The sequence below is a fragment of the Hyperolius riggenbachi genome, chromosome 12 (genome assembly GCF_040937935.1).
Source record: "Hyperolius riggenbachi isolate aHypRig1 chromosome 12, aHypRig1.pri, whole genome shotgun sequence".
Lineage (NCBI taxonomy): Eukaryota > Metazoa > Chordata > Amphibia > Anura > Hyperoliidae > Hyperolius > Hyperolius riggenbachi.
The window spans coordinates 159,724,280-159,744,706 of record NC_090657.1 but is presented as its reverse complement, the minus strand read 5'-3'; the positions used below and the strand labels follow the sequence as shown (position 1 = coordinate 159,744,706).

The following is a 20,427-nucleotide window of genomic DNA, read 5'->3' as shown; positions in this document are numbered from 1 at the left end:
ACTGAATGAAAGTCTGTACTTCAACTGAATCGGAGTTGTTTCCTGTAAAATTCATTGTGGTATTGTACAGAAACCTAATTAGAAAAAAGTTGTCTCTGTCCAAATATTTATGGACCTAACTGTATGTATAGACAGAACATACAGAAGAGGGGAGGATCACTCCACCCTTGCTAACTGGCCCAATAGATGGGTGATACATCCCAACTTGAATGACACAGGGGGTGGGTCACTTCCCTCCCCTCTGATTGGCCAAGTAGGCAGGGGAGGTGGGCTGGCTACAGCATGTCCGCCAATGAACTGTAAGTTCAGTGTGGGATGCCATGAATGGGTGTGCAATAGAGTGGTTGTACCTACATCTAGAAAAGTGGGTGATGCGCTTGCGGGATTCCGGCTGAGGGGGGTCTAAGCTCCCCTTGATTCACTGCACATGCTTACCTAATGCTCACCTCACCTAATGCTTATGCATGAGATGAGAGATACAAGTTTATACCAACTGTTACCAGAGACAGCCCCACCTCCATCACCTGTATGTGCTCTCTGATTGGATAATGGACGGTGGAGATGAGGTGCATGGCTCCTCAGCTCTGACTTGGGCTACATCTATATCTCACAGGCTTTGTTTTCAATGGTGGGGGGTTTATTTGATGTATATCGCACAATGCTCTTTATTCCTCTGACGAAGATCTATTTTTGTATGAAACATGTTAGATTTAGCTGTGTCTGTATAGTCGAAGGGATGCTCATTCGTATTCCGTGGAATTGCAATTTCCGCATTTCAGAACGGAAATTGCATTTCCGCATCGGAATGCGGAAACTGGTAATACAAGTGTGGATTTCCGACTAAAATCGTGGAAATTTCCACTGATTTTCTCAAATATTATAAGGTCTTTTTGAAAACGTTTTTTTCCATCTTGTTCACAGGCTTCTGTTTAATAAACCCTGAAAAATTAAGGGTGTCTAGGACCTATGGGGGCTTTGCTATAAACCGCTTAAGTCGGTGGCATTTACTGTAATGTAAAATGCAGAAAATCTGCATTATCCAATTTGCCGGTAAATCAGAAGACTCAGAATGAATAGGCCAATCGGAGAATGTGGAAATTTCCGCCTAAATCACCATTCTTTGGTTAGTTTATTCATTCTGAGTCTTCTGATTGGCTTAAAAATACCACATATCGGATAATGCGGATTTTCTGCATTTTACATTACAGTCAAAAACCGCCAACTTTAGCGGTTAATGGCAAAGCCCCCTTAGGTCCTAGACACACATTTTCAGGGTTTATTATACAGAAGACTGTGAACAATATGAGAAAAAAAGTTTTCAAAAAGACCTTATAGTTTTTGAGAAAATCGATGTTAAATTATTTTAAATTTTAAAAATTTTGATTTTAAAAATCACTTTAAAGGACAACTGTAGCAAAAGGGCTATGGAGGCTGCCATATTTATTTCCTTTTAAAGAGAATCTGTATTGTTAAAATCGCACAAAAGTAAACATACCAGTGCGTTAGGGGACATCTCCTATTACCCTCTGACACAATTTCGCCGCTCCTAGCCACATTAAAAATGGTTAAAAACAGTTTTAAAAAGTTTGTTTATAAACAAAATGGCCACCAAAACAGGAAATAGGTTGATGTACAGTATGTCCACACATAGAAAATACATCCATACACAAGCAGGCTGTATACAGCCTTCCTTTTGAATCTCAAGAGATCATTTGTGTGTTTCTTTCCCCCTGTTCTCATGCACTGAAGTTTCAGGCTGCTCTTTTCTTCCTGCAAACAGTTTTGCCCTTGTCTGTAATTCTTCAGTATGTGAAAGCCCAGCCAGCTCAGAGGACGATTTATCCAGCTTGTAAAAGATAAGAGAGAAGAGAGAAGCTGCCCTAATCTAAACAATACACAGGCAGTGTGCATAGAGGGGCCAGGAAGGGGGAGTTCATAGCAGAACCACAACACTGAAGAACTTGGCTGCCTTTTAGACACAGGCCGACAAGTCTGACAGGGGAAAGATACATTGATTTATTACAGAGACAGTGATAGTATAAAGTGCTGTAGTAAGCCAGAACACATTAGAATAGCTTTTTGAACTTGTAGGATGATAAAAAACAGGATGCAATTTTTGTTACGGAGTCTCTTTAAGCAATACCAGTTCACTGGAAGCCCTGTTGATTCACAGCCTCTAATACTTTTAGCCATAACCCCTGAACAAGCATGCAGCAGATCAGATGTTTCTGACATTGTCAGATCTAACAAGATTGGCCGCATGCTTGTTTCTGGTGTGATTCAGACACTACTGCAGCCAAATAGATCAGCAGGGCTGCCAGGCAACTGGTATTGTATTAAAAGAAATAAATATGGCAGCCTCCATATTCTTCTCACTTCACTTGTCCTTTATCATTGCCCTACTTAAAATGACACATCCCCGCGGCTAAACACTAACTCCCACCAAACTCCCTGGGGTACACTGCTGGGAGAGCTTTCGTGAAAGGCAGAGCTTTCGGCTGCAGCTCTGCCTCTACACACGTCTGTTAGTGCGGATTGCTGCCTCCGCCCACCCCTCTCTCTCTTCTTTCACTGAGAGGGGTGGGGGAGAGGCGGAGATACGCATGGATTGACGCGCATGGAGGCAGAGCTGTAGCTGAAAGCTCTGCCTCCCAGGGCAGCAAAATCCACAACTATGAAAGTTGTGGATTTTGCTGGGGGGAGTTAGGGGGGATTTAGTTAGAGTTCAGCCACGGAGATGCAGCTGTTTTAGGTGGGGTAATGATGTTAAAGTGATTTTTAAAATAAAAAGGTGAATTTTATTAAACTAAGTGCAACTTTGGTTACCCTCAATGCATCACTACTGAATATCCAAATTATCTCTTTATGCCACTGAAGCCAGGTTTACATCCAGAACTGCTGGTGTATAGCAAGCCTATAGCTTTAAATTTTACACAGCCATATCAACCCCATATGCAGACAGCCTGTTTCAGGCTTTTGGTCCTCTTCAATACATAGCAGGGATGCATCTGTGTGGACAAATAACGGACATTCACTTCTGTTTGACTGTGGTGCAGTACAGCTGTAGGTTCAAATGCCATTTTTTTTTAAGTGTTGAACTGAGAAGCAATTTTTTTTTTTTTTTGCTTTTAGGCTGTTTCCACTGCGAGAGCCAGGCTTGAACGCCTATGCCAAGCCGCTTACAAAAGATGAAATTCAGGTACTGGAATTAGCCTATAAAATGTGTATCATATGTTCAACATTATTATAGTGCTGATTAAGCCAGTGTATGGCTGGAGCCAAGGCTGCACATTTTTTCCAGTGTGGTGGAAGGACTGCTTAGGGCTCTTTCACATCAGAGCTTGCGTTGGAGAACGCTCAAAGCATACGTTTTGCTGTATGCGTTTTGATATGCGTTGCACTGCAGTGAGTGTGCGTTTTTAATCTGTTTTCAATGCGTTACAGCACATAGGAAAACACAGGTCATTTTTTTTTTCTTTTAGTTTTCAACTTTCTACATTGTTCCTCTGTTGTACTCTGGGACTGATTGCCTGCGTTAACGGATTAAAAACGCACATAGTGTGCGTTTTACATTGACTAACATTGTAACGCATAAAGCTAGCGTCGGCCAAAGAACTGCACCTGGGTGCAGTGTAACGCAACGCACAAAAAGGCTGCGTTATATGTGAAAGCTAAAATGAAAGTCTATGGACTTTCATTTCACCTTGGGTAACACAAACTTTACCCGTTGCGTTGAAACGCAGAAAATCTGCCCTAATGTGAAAGAGCCCTTATGCTTCTGATCTGAAATTGTTGCATTGGCAAGAAATTAACAAGGAAGGAACTTTACTGAAAAGCAAACATGACGTGACCTAACACTGTAGATACTCACCATAGGAGAGCGGCTCTGGATCCCTTAAATAGCTACCGAGGTATTTTTTTACAAAAGATAATAGGACACAGAAGCAGGTGCACCGCACAATGACAAGCTTCTTACTATGTGCTGCTAGTCCACCCTGGGCTCTGCTGCCCCCCTCCCCGCCTCCTGCATGACACAACTGCCTGCTTCTTTCAGCTTCCACCAATCAGCAGCTAAGCTGCGACTCAGGAAGTACTACATAGGTCGCGGCTTAGCTTCCGATTGGTGGCAGTTGAAAGGGGTAGGGAGGTATGTCATGGTGGAGGCCGGTGAGACAATGCGGGGGGGGAGTCAGAGTCGGTGTTTTCATAAACTGAGGAGTCTGAGTCGGATGATATTTGTACAAAATCCACCGCCCTGGTAAGTATTATGCTGGGGATACACGGTATGTTTTTGTACCGTGTATCAAGCCACTGATGCTCCCAGCTGATAATTTCTGAAAGGTCCGATGACCCGCCGGATCGATACCCCGTTCGATCCCCGGAAATTGATCCAGACGGCGGCGGGGACGTGGCGAGAGTCGACCCATGTATGCCCAGCAAAAGACTAAGGAGTCGAAGTCCAGGAGTCTGAGCCATTTTTGGTACCCGGAGTCGGAGTTAGACTCTAACTCGGTGGTTTCATAAACTGAGGAGTCTGAGTTGGAAGGTTTTTGTACCGACTCCACAGCCCTGGCAGCTACACGTGGCAAGGGCCGCGCAGTCGCAGTGGCCCGCCGACTCCCAGTCGGTGTATAATGAAACTAAGCCACGGCGGGAGAATGGAGGATCGTAGGGACCTGCGGGGAGTGATCAAAGTCCCAGGTAAATAAAACTCTCTCCTCGTTCAGTTTAGGTATACTTTAAGGAGTAAAAACTCCGGAAGCTGAAGTGGGTAAGTGGTGTTAACATAAAATCAAACCTGTAACATGTCGGAAAAAAAAATTACATATTTGCCTCTAAATGAAGGGAATCCCCTGGATGGTCCAAAGACAAGACACAGACGCCCATATGCAATTCACTTTTTCTCCTAAGGTTTCTTCTATGAGAATTTTTCATCTTATATTTAAAAAAACTTTTCAGCATTTTGCAATTGAAAAAGTACCAAAAAGTACCGGTAGTTGAAAAGATACTACCAAAATTATTTTGAGTACTTTCTTGCTTGCTGGAAATTTAAAATGCATTTTATTTACAAGTTGTGAAAATATCACCTAGGAGAAAACTCGAGTGAAAAAAAATGAATTGTATATGAGCCAGAATATTTACCGTATATCGTGCTTTTCTCCTGGCAGGACTCAAAGCGCAAGAGCTGCAGCCACTAGGGCACGCTGTATAGGCAGTAGCATTGTTAGGGAGTCTTGCCCAATGACTCCTTTACTGAATAGTTGCTGGATTATTGAGCATGAAGAGCTGAGATTTGAACCCAAGTCTTCTGTGTCAGAGGTAGAGCCCTTAACTATTATACTATGCAGCCACCACAGGCATCCCACATCTTTCTCAATCCTATCGCCACTGGCCAGGACCCTCTTCTTGTTTGCAGTCCCGCTCCCCTCAGTGTATGAGCCCAGTTGTAATGCGCCTGCTCAGTAGCACAAAGTCCCCGTGGATGAGCGGCTCCAGTTTACTGTGCAGGCATAGCAGTATTTACCATGAGAAAATATCTTACAAGCTCTAACTTATATTTTTTTATTTGCCATTTTAAGGCCCTTTTTTATACTTGCATTGCAAGTGTGCGTTGCGTTACCCTGTTTTACCGCAGGATAGCACAACACCAATGCTAGGCAATGGTGCATAGCACATTTACTGTGTTGCACCAGAAGTGCCCGATGAACCACCACAAGTCAACATGCATTCTGCCACTGGACTTCCGTGGTGGAGGTAATGCAACTCAACGGGTAATGCATACCTTACCTTTTAAAAAGGTTGCCGGCGTTGCGGTGCACTTGGAATTTCTGGTAGGGTCATATGCAGGGCTGTGGAGTAGGTACAAAAATCATCCGACTCCTCAGTTTATGAAACCACCGACTCCCAACTCCAAATCCGACTCCAGGTACCCAAAACTGCTCCGACTACAACTTCACAGCCCTGGTCATATGTTTGTTGTTTTGCATGTTGCAGTGTGATGGGGCAGGGTATCGCACCGCAAATGCACGCCTCAAGTGTAAAATCTAAAGAGCCTAAAGAGTAGAGTATATCAGAGTTTTAAAACCAGCAAATCTGAACTCTCCTCGCTACATGATCTCCACAGAAACAGAAAAGTGTAAGCCATTCTAATGGGAACTATAGCTTAGAGGTTTTATCTAGCTAGCAATTCAACCCTCTGACCTGATCTTTTCAAAAGGAGCAAAGCCATGAAATGTTAAGACAGGAGGAGGGAAGACTTTGAATTTTATATAAAAACTTTAGACCAGTGGTTCCCAACCTGGGGGCGATTTGGGTTCTAAGGGGGGCGGTAAATTTGTGGGGGGCGATCAGTATGAAAAGGCAGAAAAAATAGTATCGCAGTGTCACTCGTTTTTAAGAAAATTATGGGCAAAAAATATGATCTTTATAAAATATGCAAGTGCGCATGATAGAGTTGCGCAATTCCTCAGGGCTCGTTGGTCACGCGCCGGTGTAATGTCAGATATTGCAGCCCGGAAGCAGCCTTCCTCACTGAGTATCGCGCATGCTCAGTGGGAAGTTAGATATTATTTACCTGAAATATCTCCGCTTCCGCACCACGTACACTCCCGAAATTTTCAGGGGAGGGAGGGGACCCCCAGATCTAGCTCTGTGTCGAATTGCAGCCCCCGAGCCCCGCTAGTTCCCGAGATAGGTTTGCTGCAATCAGTCTCAGGAACCAGCGGGGCTCGGGGGCTGCAATTCGGCACAGAGCTAGATGTGGGGGTCCCTCCCTCCCCTGAAAATTTCGGGAGTGTACGCGGTGCGGAAGCGGAGATATTTAGGACGTTTTACGTGGCTGCACAATTTAATGGGACGCAGGCTCCTACTGTGCATGCGTGGCTGCACAACATGCGGGGCTGCAATAGCTGACATTACACCGGTAAGGGAATTGGTGCAAAGTAGTTGAGTCACCGGCTATTTTTAGCTGGCAAGGTCACAGCGCTACCCCCTCCACTGGCGTAAGGGTATACCGTACTAAGAGAAGGGGGGGGGCGACAGGGGTGAGTCGTCTTCCCCCTAAGGGGCGATACCTCATAAAAGGTTGGGAACCACTGCTTTAGACTATAGTAAAAATAACTTCTAATAATAGTCTGGTGAATTTCAGCCTAGCCACATAGAAAGAAATAATATCCCATTCTTGTTCCTGCTTCCAACCAGGATTCTGTTTATCTCCTTTCCCCACTGTCCTTGTCACGTCATTTCAGCTGGGATCTGTCTCACTCCTACTTTCATATCTTTCTGTTTCAGATGATGAAGAATGATCCAGAAGTAATGAAAAGATTCCTGAAGTCCTACATACTTATGCTGGAATTTTATGGTATTACGTTAGTGGATAAAGAAACTGGAAAAGTCAATCGGGCAGAGAACTGGGAGGAAAGATTTCACAACTTAAACACGTATGTTATAGGTTTTGGTTATGCAAACTGCAGAATAATCAGAGAGAAGCGTTCTGACTCCAAAGGTTACCCCACACACAACCAATTTCAATTGCTTGCCACCAGCAGGTGCATGACAGAGCACAACTGTAACTTATAATAATACACTGAGAAAACTTTGAACTTAACCCTTAGCTGTATGCAGGGATCCATCCCCAAGTCAAACTACAGGTTGCGGATCCAAATGCTACAGAACACTAGGTAACATTTTAGAGGAATAAGTACGTTTTGTGGATGCTCAGAAACCACTAATAACCGTTAAAACGATTTTTAAATGTTTTAATAACAAAATGGCATTACACAAATGTACACAAACTAACAAATTACCACATATACACACAGCTAAACATAAAAGGGATACAATGAGTAAAATACTTAGCTTGCTTCAGTCTTTGGGTATGAAAAAGTCTAGTTTCAAATACGCCATGAGGTCATAGTCCGTTTAGAACAAAGTATGTAGCATGCGTTTGATCCACCAGGGAACGCATGCCTGTAAAAGGTTCTTAGTCGATGGAATTTGAAAGACCAAATGGTTGCCAAGGATGCGGACCTTTTTATGTTATCTGTCTTGTGGAGGCAGTGTCTTCCCCAAAAGTGGGTATTCCAGCCGGAAGCAGGAGATTTGGGCGCATGAGACAAGTGGACAAAAAGGGCGCCCCATTCACTCCCATTATAAATATCGTTTAATGGGCGCCGAACAGGGAAAAAAAGCGCCGGAGATTAACGTTTTACAAACGGCGCCCGGAGATTTTTAAGGTTTTATAACTATGTTTGTTTGTGATGATTTAACTTTACAAAATGAGCCCGTGACGAATAACGTTTATAAAGATACTAAATCACTATTTCTAAAACATTATTATCCACCCCAAAAAAATTATTTACATTTTTTTTATTTACATTTTTTATTTATTAATGTTTGTAAAACATTATCCATAGGGGGTGTTAGGTTTAGGCACCACCAGGGGGGTCTTAGGTTTAGGCACCAACAGGGGTGTCCTAGGTTTAGGCACCAACAGGTGGGGTCTTAAGTTTAGGCACCAACAGGGGGGGTCTTAGGTTTAGGCACCAACAGGGGGTCTAGGGGTTAGGCACCACCAGGGGGGTCTTAGGTTTAGGCACCAACAGGGGGGTCTTAGGTTTAGGCACCAACAGGGGGTCTAGGGGTTAGGGATAGGTACAGGGAGGGTTTTTAATAAACGTAAATATAAGTTTCAGTTTAGAAACAGGGAAGATTAACGTTTTAAGAATTGCCGATCTCATACACATTAATGATTTATAAATTCTTAAAACACTATTTGTAAACGAAATTCTACACAATATTTCTATAAACGATAATACTGCTTATCGTTTACACCACGCACCCTTTTTTCCCGACGCCCTTTTTTGATGTACGCGTTCCAGGGCTGTGGAGTTGGAGTCGGGGCAATTTTGGGCACCCGGAGTCGGAGTCGTTGATTTCATAAACTGAGGAGTCAGATTATTTTTGTACAAAATCCACAGCCCTGTTAAGTATTAGACTAAGAAGTTGGAGTCGAGGAGTAGGAGCCATTTTGGGTACCCGGAGTTGGAGTCGGAGTCTTGGTTTCATAAACTGAGGAGTCGGAGTCGGAAGATTTTTGTACCGACTCCACAGCCCTGGTTCCAGCTCCCTAGAGAGCAAGGTGGCAGAGCCGGATTATCAACCAGGCAACAGAGGCAGTTGCTTTGATCTAGTGAAAGGTCACGTGCCCTGGCAGCCCCAATAAAGTTTCATTGCCCCGTTAATGTAACTCTTTATGGACCGTTAAAAACAGTCTTCAGGAATGCTCTCCGTAACAGAGAAGACGCATACAGGCAGTGTTTCCTCCTGCATCCTCCCCCCCCCCCCCCCCCCCCCCCCCTCCTTAGTTTAATTGTCAGACACAGGCTTGGGATGATATTTGTGTAATCTCTGTCGAGCATTCTCCACTAATAAAAATGTTTTGAAAATAAACAGCAGAACTACTTGCTAGCCAGGGCCAAGGCTACAGGTACATTTGTAGTTAATTTTTCTTCCATGATAGCATTATCATTTACCCTTAGTTTTATCACCCGAGTTATACCTGAGTGTGGCCACAGCCATGCTCAGAGGTGAATCTTGTTAGTTTGGGGGGGGGGGGGGGGGGGGGGCGTGGCTAGGCACGCGATGATGGCGGACGCTTGAGCTGAGCTCCGAACCCAGAGCTAACACTGACCCACAGGATAAGCAAACGAAGCAGCTATTCCGCTTTTGGGCATGCAGACCCGAATCCAGACCAACAAGAGATCGCATATGGAAGGCTATAACCCGGCAGGCAAAACGGTCCCTGAGATATTTAAGAATCAGCAAGCGAGGAAGCAGAACAACACGGCCGGGAAAATGGCGGCTACACACAGCGAGACCGCGGCCTCCCCTGCTCCATCAGAGGAATCTCCCGATAAAAGTAAGAATCCCCCTTCTCCTAAAGAGCCATCCAGGGCGGATCTCCCCACTATGGCAGACATGCGAGCCCTAGCTGAGGACATTAAAGCCTCCATTACATCAGCTATAGCCGAAGTCAAAGAGGAGGTAGCCGCCATAAACATAAGGCTGTCTGAAATAGAGCAGGCGGGGAGGAAGAGGGACACTAAAATAAAAGGGCTGAACAAAATGGTGAACTTACACAATCGCAGGCTAATAGATCACTGCAGGCACCTAGAGGATCTAGACAACAGAGGGAGAAGATCCAATATAAGAGTGAAAGGGCTCCCAGAGTCGGTCTCCAATGACACTCTCACAGACGTACTATCGGCAATCTTTAACGAGCTCCTGGGGAGGGATATGGACACTCCGATAGACTTTGTCAGGGCCCACAGAGCCCTAAAACCAAGAGGTGCGGATAGTGACCCTCCGAGAGATGTGGTATGCTGCCTGGCGTCATTCCAGCTGAAAGAGGACATCATGAAGGCGGCCAGGACACAGGAGGAAATCTTTTTCAACTATTCCGCAGTATGCTTATATCAGGACCTCTCCCTGATCACTCTGACAAAACGCAGGGCGCTCAAACCACTAACGGCCATCTTGAAGGAAAAGAGCATGCAATACAGATGGCGCTTCCCCTTCGCGCTAACAGTGCTACATAAGGGTCGTACAGCGATCCTACGAACACCGCAAGATCTGCCAGGCTTCGCTAAACTTCTGGGCCTACCTAAGATCGCTCTCCCCAGCTGGTACGAAGAATACCAAGTACAAGAGGCGAAAGTTACAGATTCGGGAGGAAGAGGGGACCCAGCTGACTCTCCCACACACTCGCAAAAGAACAAGAAAGCTACGAGGAATGAATCAAGCCCCTCGGGTTCAGAGGATGGGGACACCACCTAAACAGCCACTGAGATCGTAAGTTACCACAGCGAACTTACTCGGGAGGGAACGCGTATCCTGATCCTTCCATATGGTATGTACTAAAGTTTATGATAAGGCATAATCTCTTACACGCCAAGCTTTGGCTGGATTACTGGACTCAATCACCCTTTTACACTTCATATTTGGATCCTGCACCCCCACAGCTCATGGGATACCTACAAGCTAACATAATGTAAAGGTCTCCAGGTTTTAACGCCGGACAGACTGTGTGCAATCACTATAAGTGTATAGAACTCCCAGCTACTTTTACACACGTAAACGTGGCATATGTCTGATGCAATTCACTGCTGGACTTGACAGCTGAGATGACTGCATGATCTATCTGCTTAAAGGAATACTGTAGGGGGGTCAGGGGGGAAATGAGTTAAACTTACCCGGGGCTTCTAATGGTCCCCCACAGACATCCTGTGCCAGCGCAGCCACTCACCGATGTTCCGGTCCCGCCTCCGATTCACTTCTGGAATTTCAGACTTTAAAGTCTGAAAACCACTGCACCTGCATTGCCGTGTCCTCGCTCCCGTTGATGTCGCCAGGAAAGTACTGTGCAGGCCCAGACCATACTGGGCTTGTGCTATACACTCCTGGCGACGTCAGTGGGAGCGAGGATGCGGCAACGCAGGGCAAGTAGTTTTAACCATTTACCGCCATCCTAACGTATTAAAACGTCATGCTTACCGCTATTAACAGCAACATGACGTTTTAATACGTCGCGCATTCCCGCCGCTGCTACCGCCGTGTGTCCGCCGCTACCGCCGCCATTACCGTCGGGATCCCGTGCTGGGCGATTGGGGAAGAGGACTGAACAGTCCTCTACCCAATCGCAGTGCCTGGAGTGAATGGACGTGACCGCGAACAGCGGCTACGTCCATTCACATAAACAGGAAATGTAACAGTTTAATAAAGTGTGTAAAAAAAAAAAAAAAAAAAAGTGAACACGTCCTATGAGTGTTCACCAGCGCCATCTTGTGGCCAAAAAGTATATTACACCTACAAAACACATACATTTTCAAGTATATACACATCATTAATAAAATTACACTTCCAACCCTCCCCCCCAAAAAAAACACTTGTAAAAAAAAAAAATCAGCTTAAAAAAATAAATAAATAGTTGCCTTAGGGACTCAGCTTTTTTTATTCTATATTTTATGGGGGAAAATTAATTTTAATTTATTACATAGGGGCTTGTAATTATGGCCAGAACAAACAGAAAAATAACCACTTATATTTCAAAATAATATACTGTCGCCATACATTGTGGTAGGGACATAATCTAAACGGTTTAATTATCGGGACCACTGGGCAAATAAAACGTGTTTGTTTTATCCACAGGAGAATGTTTAATTTTAAAACTATAAAGGCTGAACACTGAGAAATAATGATTTTTTTTCTTTTTTTTTCTGTTTTTCTCATTAAAATGCATTTAGAATAAAAAAATTCTTAGCAAAATGTACTATCCACAGAAAGCCTAATTGGTGGCGAAAAAAACGAGGTATAGATCATTTTCTTGTGATAAGTAGTAATAAAGTTATTAGGGAATAAAAGGGAGGAGCGCTGACAACTGAAAATTGCTCTGGTCCGTTAGGATAAAAACCCTTGGGGGTGAACTGGTTAAGACTTTAAAGTCTGAAATTCCAGAAGTGAACCGGAGGCGGGGCTGGAGCATCGGCGAGTGGCTGCACCGGCACAGGATGACTGTGGGGGACCTTTAGAAGCCCCGCGTAAGTTCAACTCATTATCCCCCGACCCCTACAGTATTCCTTTAACTTAGCTGGCTCCCCCTGTTGTGTTTTTCCCACCTCACGCTGAAGAAGCCAGCCTTTAACCTGCAGTTGTGATATAACTCTACTAATCGCTGGAAAGCTACAAATCTCCTCTCCCCTCTATCCTATGCTTCGGTAACAATGCTGTATCATCGCTGAGTTATGAATGCAGAATAACTTAAAGTATGACATAAACATACATAAAATGGTTATTTATTAATGATGCTACAAGATAAAAATAGGTGTGCTGGATGAGGGAAAAGGGGGGGGCACCATGGGGAGGTTAAGCCTACTGCGAGAACATTTATATAAAGCTTAATCCTACTATTCACCACACATCAAACAATTTCTGCATCAGTACCAGCATTAAGAATCACACATAACTTCCATGTAAAGTATAACCTTATAGTATTAGCTGAGGATCTATCTAATCTAGAGGGGCAATGATGGTTTTTTAAGACTATCTGGCAAACACTTAAATAAACCCCCTAACTATGATCACTCACTAAGATTGCACAACAACATATCTAATCGAGCTATAATGCAGACCAGACAACCTGAGAGCCCATCACAAAATCTGTTATATATTGCAACAAGTAGGGTCCACAGATCTCGGACTTAATCCTTACTGTTTAAAACTTTTTTTCTTTTTTCTCTTTCTACTATACTGTTTTGATTACTCTCAATAGAGCCCAGAACCATTACCCCACATCAGGGACCATTATAACAGGGAACCCCGAAAACACCCCTAGTTCATCTTGAGAGGGTACTCTGTGGCAGGCAATTACTGCTAGTCACAAACTACCCCTCAAAGGGGATTTCACCAAATATCCACCGATAAGGCACGCGCTCAACCCTAAGTACCCTGGGGCGGCGAGCCTTGAGACCAAAACTGAACGCTTAAAAAAAGAAATCTCGATTGAGCAATGGAGGAAAATAGTTTTAAATACACACAAATCGTCTAGGAATGCCTGGTCACAGGAACAAAATTTTAAGTTCCAGACCCTATGGTATAGAACTCCTGAAGTTATACACAAATTTGCTCCAGAGGTACCTAACAAATGTTGGAGATGTGACGAAGGAGACGATCCTTTCTCCACTTGGTGTGGACCTGCCCTTCCATACAATCTTACTGGAACAAAGTGCATGAAATAACACAAAAGCTCTATGGATCCCCCATCCCATTCGCATCTGAAGTTTTTCTCCTACATTGCTCCAGCACAAGTCACCACCAGTATAAAAATTCACTACTACCACATCTAATCAACGCAGCCAGATCACAAATTCCTTCCCTATGGAAACAAAAAACAATACCCTCTATACACAACTGGCTGCAAAAAAATAACAAAGATACAAAAATTGGAGGAGCTAATCCATAGTGCACATTGCACAATGAATCAATATCATGCAATATGGGACAGATGGATTAGCTTTAACCAAGATCTAAATGAGCGTTGATTACAAGCCCTACCTTGGACGCCCTACCAGAATAATAAGATACTCAGTCCCTGAGGTACTGACCCCTTGCCAGCCCTTTTACCTTATTCCCCTGCTCACTCACCTTCACTTACCCCTTGGGCTTTACTCTACTCTACTTTGCTTTACTTTATAGTTGAGCGTTGTTAGTATACCTACCGGTCTCGCATACACCTAGAACACAGCCATCGTAGCTGGTGGGCTGCGATGGTTGAGGTTTGTCGCTACGGGGAGATGTCTATTGGAACCCCATTCTTTCCACTCGAATAGGTTAGTAGGTGGAAAGATGGAGGTAAATATGTTTTAAAGGTATAAGGCGTAGATGCAACACTAATATCTTGAGAGAGGATGTGAAACGCCTAAATGTTAATGTTACTGGTGTTAGCTAGCTAACACAAGCTGTTATGAATGGTATATGCTTATTATCTCAGTAAGTTTAAGTTTGCTAATGACATTGTACCGTGGGTTGTACAATTAATAAGACATTTGTGAAATGCATTGGTACACAGGGAACCTTAACTGAACGGGGGGTAAAGAGTTTCAATTACCTGGGGCTATTACCAGCCCCCTGCAGCAGTCCTGTGCCCTCGGAGCCGCTCTGGAATCCTCCGGTCCCCCGCTGTCACTTAGTTTAGTTTTTGACGACTCACCAGTCGGCTGGCCGCCATGCGTATTATTGGACACATTCCCTACTGCAATTAGTGCTGTTGCGGACCGCAACGCGTACAAAAATACTTGTTGTTGCATTCCGCACGAGTAGATATGCGGCAACACGTATTTTTGTATGCGTTGCGGTCCGCAACAGTACTAATTGCAGTAGGGAAGGCAATAATACGCATGGCGGCCAGCCAACTGGTGAGTCGTCAAAAACGAAACTAAGTGACAGCGGGGGACCGGAGGATTCCAGAGCGGCTCCGAGAGCACAGGACTGCTGCAGGGGGCTGGTAATAGCCCCAGGTAAGTGAAACTCTTCACCCCCCCGTTCAGTTAAGGTTCCCTTTAACTCCCAAAGCTATGTTAAACTGATTTCTAAGAGCTTACTTTGCTAATTTAGAGTGTACTGTTAATATTATTACTATTTCATGTTTGTATTTTACAATTTTCATTCAATAAAATATTGAGACAGAATCTTGTTAGTTTGGCATGCTGTGGCATCATCTGGCAGCAAAAAAGGTGCAATTTGCAGAGTGTGAGCAGAGGGGAGCAAAGTATTTATTACAGGGGAGAAGGGAGGAGATTCCCCCCAGACCACCTTTCATTCAGTGATTTAGGGCTGGTAATTCAGGTTTGTTGTTGTAAGGCAAAGTGAAACACTTGGCTAGCTGATAAAAGTGCAATTAGAGGGCAGGCAAGCTGGTAAATATACACAGCATGATGCAGAGCTTGCCTGGAGGGTCTGTGGGATAAAATCTGTGTGGTCTCTCCCCAATGTTATAATGACTGCATGTGTGGATAAGGTGTTAAACAAGTTGAAACATTTTTGACAGTCTCTAGACTCCAGGAGGGCTGCTTCCTAACTTGTGTGAGAGACTGGCAGGAACAGGAGTCCTATTACAGGCAAGTAGCCTCTGTGATGTGGGACTGCAATACAGATAAGCTCTCTGCTCCATCTCAGGCTATTCTCAATTTCTCTCCACTCCACCTTTCTCTGGGCTAGTGCATGCCAAAATCGCAATAGCAATTGCTAGCAATTTGTGAGTGCGATTTTGTGAAGCGATTTTCAGAGCAATTTTTGAATGAATTGCTCCCAAAAATGCTACATGCAGCATGTTTGCGATTTTGAAAAAATTACAATACTGCTGTGGGAACACCCTCATAGGCCTGGTGCACACCAAAAACCGCTAGCAGATCCGCAAAATGCTAGCAGATTTTGAAACGCTTTTTCTTCTTTTTCTGTAGCGTTTCAGCTAGTATTTTGCGTTTTTGTGAAGCGTTTATGGTGTAGTAGATTTCATGTATTGTTACAGTAAAGCTGTTACTGAACAGCTACTGTAACAAAAAATGCCCGGCAAACCGTTCTGAAGTGCCGTTTTTCAGAGCGGTTTGCGTTTTTCCTATACTTAACATTGAGGCAGAAACGCATCCGCAATCCAAAATCTGTAGCAGCCTGGGAGTATGCGTTTCTGCAAAACGCCTCCCGCTCTGGTGTGCACCAGCCCATTGAAATACATTACCCTAGCGGATCCGCACCCGCAAGCGGATCGCAAACCGCAGCCGAACCGCTCAGGTGTGCACTAGGCCATAGAGTAACATTAGCCAAGCGCTTTTCAAATTGCTCTTGGTGTGCACAAGCCCTCCCTCATTCACCTTTGTTTCCCTCTTCACCTAGTGCTGGGTGTTTGTGTCTTCTTGTGTCATACAGAAAAGCTAACTAGAAGTGCAATCCTGGTGAGGCAAATATCATCTTCCCTCTGTTTTAGCTTTTCTCTCCTCACTGTTTCTCCCCACCCTGCATAAGGGCTCAGACACACTATAAGCACTTTTCTGAGCGATTATACCGTGATCGCGATTTTACCATGATTTTAATGTAAATCAATGGGAGCATTTTTTTTAAAAAGCTCTCAGAAAGCTCTGATGGCTAAAAGCGCTCAGAAAATCACTTATAGTGTGTCTGAGCCCTTAGTATTTGTACACTGCAGGTGAGTTGGGTGCCGGGAGTGCCGAATGACGGCTCTTCCTGCTGCCAATAAACTCCCCGGCGGCGATAAATACTTTGCCCTCTCCAAGTCGTCGCAACTCTGAGGGAGGTGTCATTTGGGGTACGGCGATCACCGGAGCCCTGAATTTTCCTTGCGCCCCGCGCAGCATACAGGGAGTGCATAATTACTAGGCAAGTTGTATTTTTGAGGAATAATTTTATTATTGAACAACCATGTTCTCAATGAACCCAAAAAAACATTAATATCAAAGCTGAATATTTTTGAAAGTAGTTTTTAGTTTGTTTTTAGTTTTAGCTATTTTAGGGGGATATCAGTGTGTGCAGGTGACTATTACTGTGCATAATTATTAGGCAACTTAACAAAAAACAAATACCCATTTCAATTATTTATTTTTACCAGTGAAACCAATATAACATCTCAACATTCACAAATATACATTTCTGACATTCAAAAACAAAACAAAAACAAATCAGTGACCAATATAGCCACCTTTCTTTGCAAGGACACTCAAAAGCCTGCCATCCATGGATTCGGTCAGTGTGTTGATCCGTTCACCATCAACATTGTGTGCAGCAGCAACCACAGCCTCCCAGACACTGTTCAGAGAGGTGTACTGTTTTCCCTCCTTGTAAATCTCACATTTTATGATGGACCACAGGTTCTCAATGGGGTTCAGATCAGGTGAACAAGGAGGCCATGTCATTAGTTTTTCTTCTTTTATACCCTTTCTTGCCAGCCACGCTGTGGAGTACTTGGACGCGTGTGATGGAGCATTGTCCTGCATGAAAATCATGTTTTTCTTGAAGGATGCAGACTTCTTCCTGTACTACTGCTTGAAGATGTCTTCCAGAAACTGGCAGTAGGACTGGGAGTTGAGCTTTACTCCATCCTCAAACCGAAAAGGCCCCACAAGCTCATCTTTGATGATACCAACCCAAACCAGTACTCCACCTCCACTTTGCTGCCGTCTGAGTCGGACTGGAACTCTCTGCCCTTTACCAATCCAGCCACGGCCCATCCATCTGGCCCATCAAGACTCACTCTCATTTCATCAGCCCATAAAACCTTAGAAAAATCAGTCTTGAGATATTTCTTGGCACAGTCTTGACGTTTCAGCTTGTGTGTCTTGTTCAGTAGTGGTCGTCTTTCAGCCTTTCTTACCTTGGCCATGTCTGAGTATTGCACACCTTGTGCTTTTGGGCACTCCAGTGATGTTGCAGCTTTGAAATATGGCCAAATTGGTGGCAAGTGGCATCTTGGCAGCTGCACGCTTGACTTTTACTCAGTTCATGGGCAGTTAATTTGGGCCTTGGTTTTTCCACACGCTTCTTGCGACCCTGTTCACTATTTTGAATACAACGCTTGATTGTTCGATGATCACGCTTCAGAAGCTTTGCAATTTTAAGAGTGCTGCATCCCACTGCAAGATATCTCACTATTTTGGACTTTTCTGAGCCTGTCAAGTCCTTCTTTTGACCTATTTTGCCAAAGAAAAGGAAGTTGCCTAATAATTATGCACAACTGATGTAGGGTGTTGGTCATTAGGCCACACCCCTTCTCATTACAGAGATGCACATCACCTAATATGCCTAATTGGTAGTAGGCTTTCGAGCCTATACAGCTTGGAGTAAGACAACATGCATAAAGAGGATGATGTGGTCAAAATACTAATTTGCCTAATAATTCTGCCCTCCCTGTATTATTGCTGCTATGGGTCTGTTAGTTTGGGTAACCGGTGCTGAGCGCTGTGCACCAAAACCACCTGCTTTGCCTTCTTTCTTCCCTCTCCAATCTTATTAGAAACCATAATCTAAAGCTGGCCATACATGCATCAATTGTTACTGACAGATTATTTCACTATGATCAAATCATAATGGCTTTTCCTACTCCAGTACTGAGTAGGGATGTGGCCTATAGGGTTTCATACTATAGTAAAGTTAGTTGTGTGCAGACAGTGATGAACTGCCACTGACCACCAAAAAGGCATGGAGGGGAGGTGAAAACAGTGATGGAAGAAGGGGTACCGAAACTTCGGAAATTAGCATTAGCAAGGCAGGGATCATGGTGCCAGGAGGGAGGTCAATAAAGATGTGTGGCCTGACAGAGGGAGATGGTGCCAAAGGGGAGGACATAAGTGAGTGAGGGGAGGAATGAGCCTTGGGAATTAAAGTGACCAAACATCTGTTGACATCTGGCTACCTATACTGGGTGGTGACAGCTGGCTATATATAGGGGGGGTCATCTGGCTACCTATAGTGGGGGGGTCACTTGGCTACCTATACTGGGGGAACATCTGGCTACCTTTACTGGAGGGTTGTCTTGCTATCTATTTTGGGTGGACATCTGGCTACTACCTATAGTAGGGGGACATCCAACAACTAAATACTGCAGGGACATCCGGTCACCTATACTGGGGGGGGGGGGGGTTCAACAGGGTGGCTGAGGAGGTGGGCCCCAAATTTTATTGCTCTGCTTGGGGCCTTGTGTGGTCTTAATCCGGCTCTCCAAGGTGGGCAAGGATTTTTACAAGCAGAAATGGCACGATTTATTAATAACCTTTGCCATTTCCCTCTGGATTGGCCTACAGTGAATCTGGGGGCAGATTTATAACCTGCAGGTAGCACTTTATCAAATGATACCAAACACTGACAGATTAACATGTGTAATACCAAACTCTAAATAACTCTGTTTCCATAGCACCTAGAAGGTTATAATTTTTATTCAGTATTACCCTGATTTTTAGAAGCCCGTTGAGATATTTGCCTTCTATCTATGAGAATGCCTTCTCGATTTATGAACTGATTTTCCATGATCACATGCAGATCGGGGGAAGGATTGATCTGTTTGCTGCACTGGGTGGCAATCTGAACGTGTATGGGTACCTTTAGGTATGCCTTAGTATGAGTTGCATTGTTTTCCTCCATAGCAGTGTATCATGAAAAGGGCGGATTCTATTCAGTGTTTTGAAAAAACACTATGTTGGACAAAAATTCACTCAGCCGTGTGCTGGGATAATGGATCAGTGGGAAGATGAGACAGCGCAGTCTATGCACTTTTGCTGTCCTTACATATTTCACACATTTATTGGCTTCAATTTGCTAAGTGTCACGGACGGTTGCGGGGACGCAGGCGCGTCCTGGAACCGCCCGTGAAGAAAAGAACGATCGCACTCGATTCCTGCATCGATTGCGCCTCAGATCAATAGAACCAAGATTTGACGTGTAGTATCCCTATGCCTAGGGACAGCTGGGGGATCTGTCTTAGCTGAAGTGACAGCCTGGGGGGAAGGTGTTAATTAGCTTGGACATATTCCCTGTGGAAGGCACAATTCCCCTTTTGGTTCTGGGAACCAGGTGACACTTAGCTGATCTCATGGAGATGTTAATTAACCAAAGGATGCCTAGGTACAGCCAGGCAGGCTACGAATCCACGGGAGGTCTTGACACTTTGCTCCCTAGTAAAGATCAAAGGAAAGTCAGCTGTTAGCAGCTAGAACACCTCCTGAATTAACCTGAGGCTCATGGCATAATCCATAACTTCCCAGATCTGTAATATTTCTGGGGTTCCTGAGATGGCAGCTTCACCAAACGTGGGGGAAGTGTAGCATGAGCCCCGGTGCTGGTTCTGAGGAAGTTTCAGAACATTCTGAGGTA

At 44.3% G+C, this 20,427-nt stretch overlaps 2 protein-coding genes across 28 annotated transcripts in view; one reads left to right on the top strand and one right to left on the bottom strand.

Annotated features, from left to right (window-relative positions):
• The window catches only part of GATA5 (GATA binding protein 5), a 2,064,317-nt gene that overhangs the window by 2,020,051 nt on the left and 23,839 nt on the right, over window positions 1-20,427 (bottom strand). The window lies entirely within an intron of this gene.
• Window positions 1-20,427, top strand: part of LOC137541556 (opioid growth factor receptor-like protein 1) — an 84,561-nt gene that overhangs the window by 58,296 nt on the left and 5,838 nt on the right. For both annotated transcript variants that reach the window (XM_068262894.1, XM_068262893.1), the window contains exons 6-7: window positions 3,133-3,199; window positions 7,291-7,439. In XM_068262894.1, the coding sequence (XP_068118995.1) occupies window positions 3,133-3,199; window positions 7,291-7,439 (216 nt within the window). The remainder of the gene's footprint in view (window positions 1-3,132; window positions 3,200-7,290; window positions 7,440-20,427) is intronic.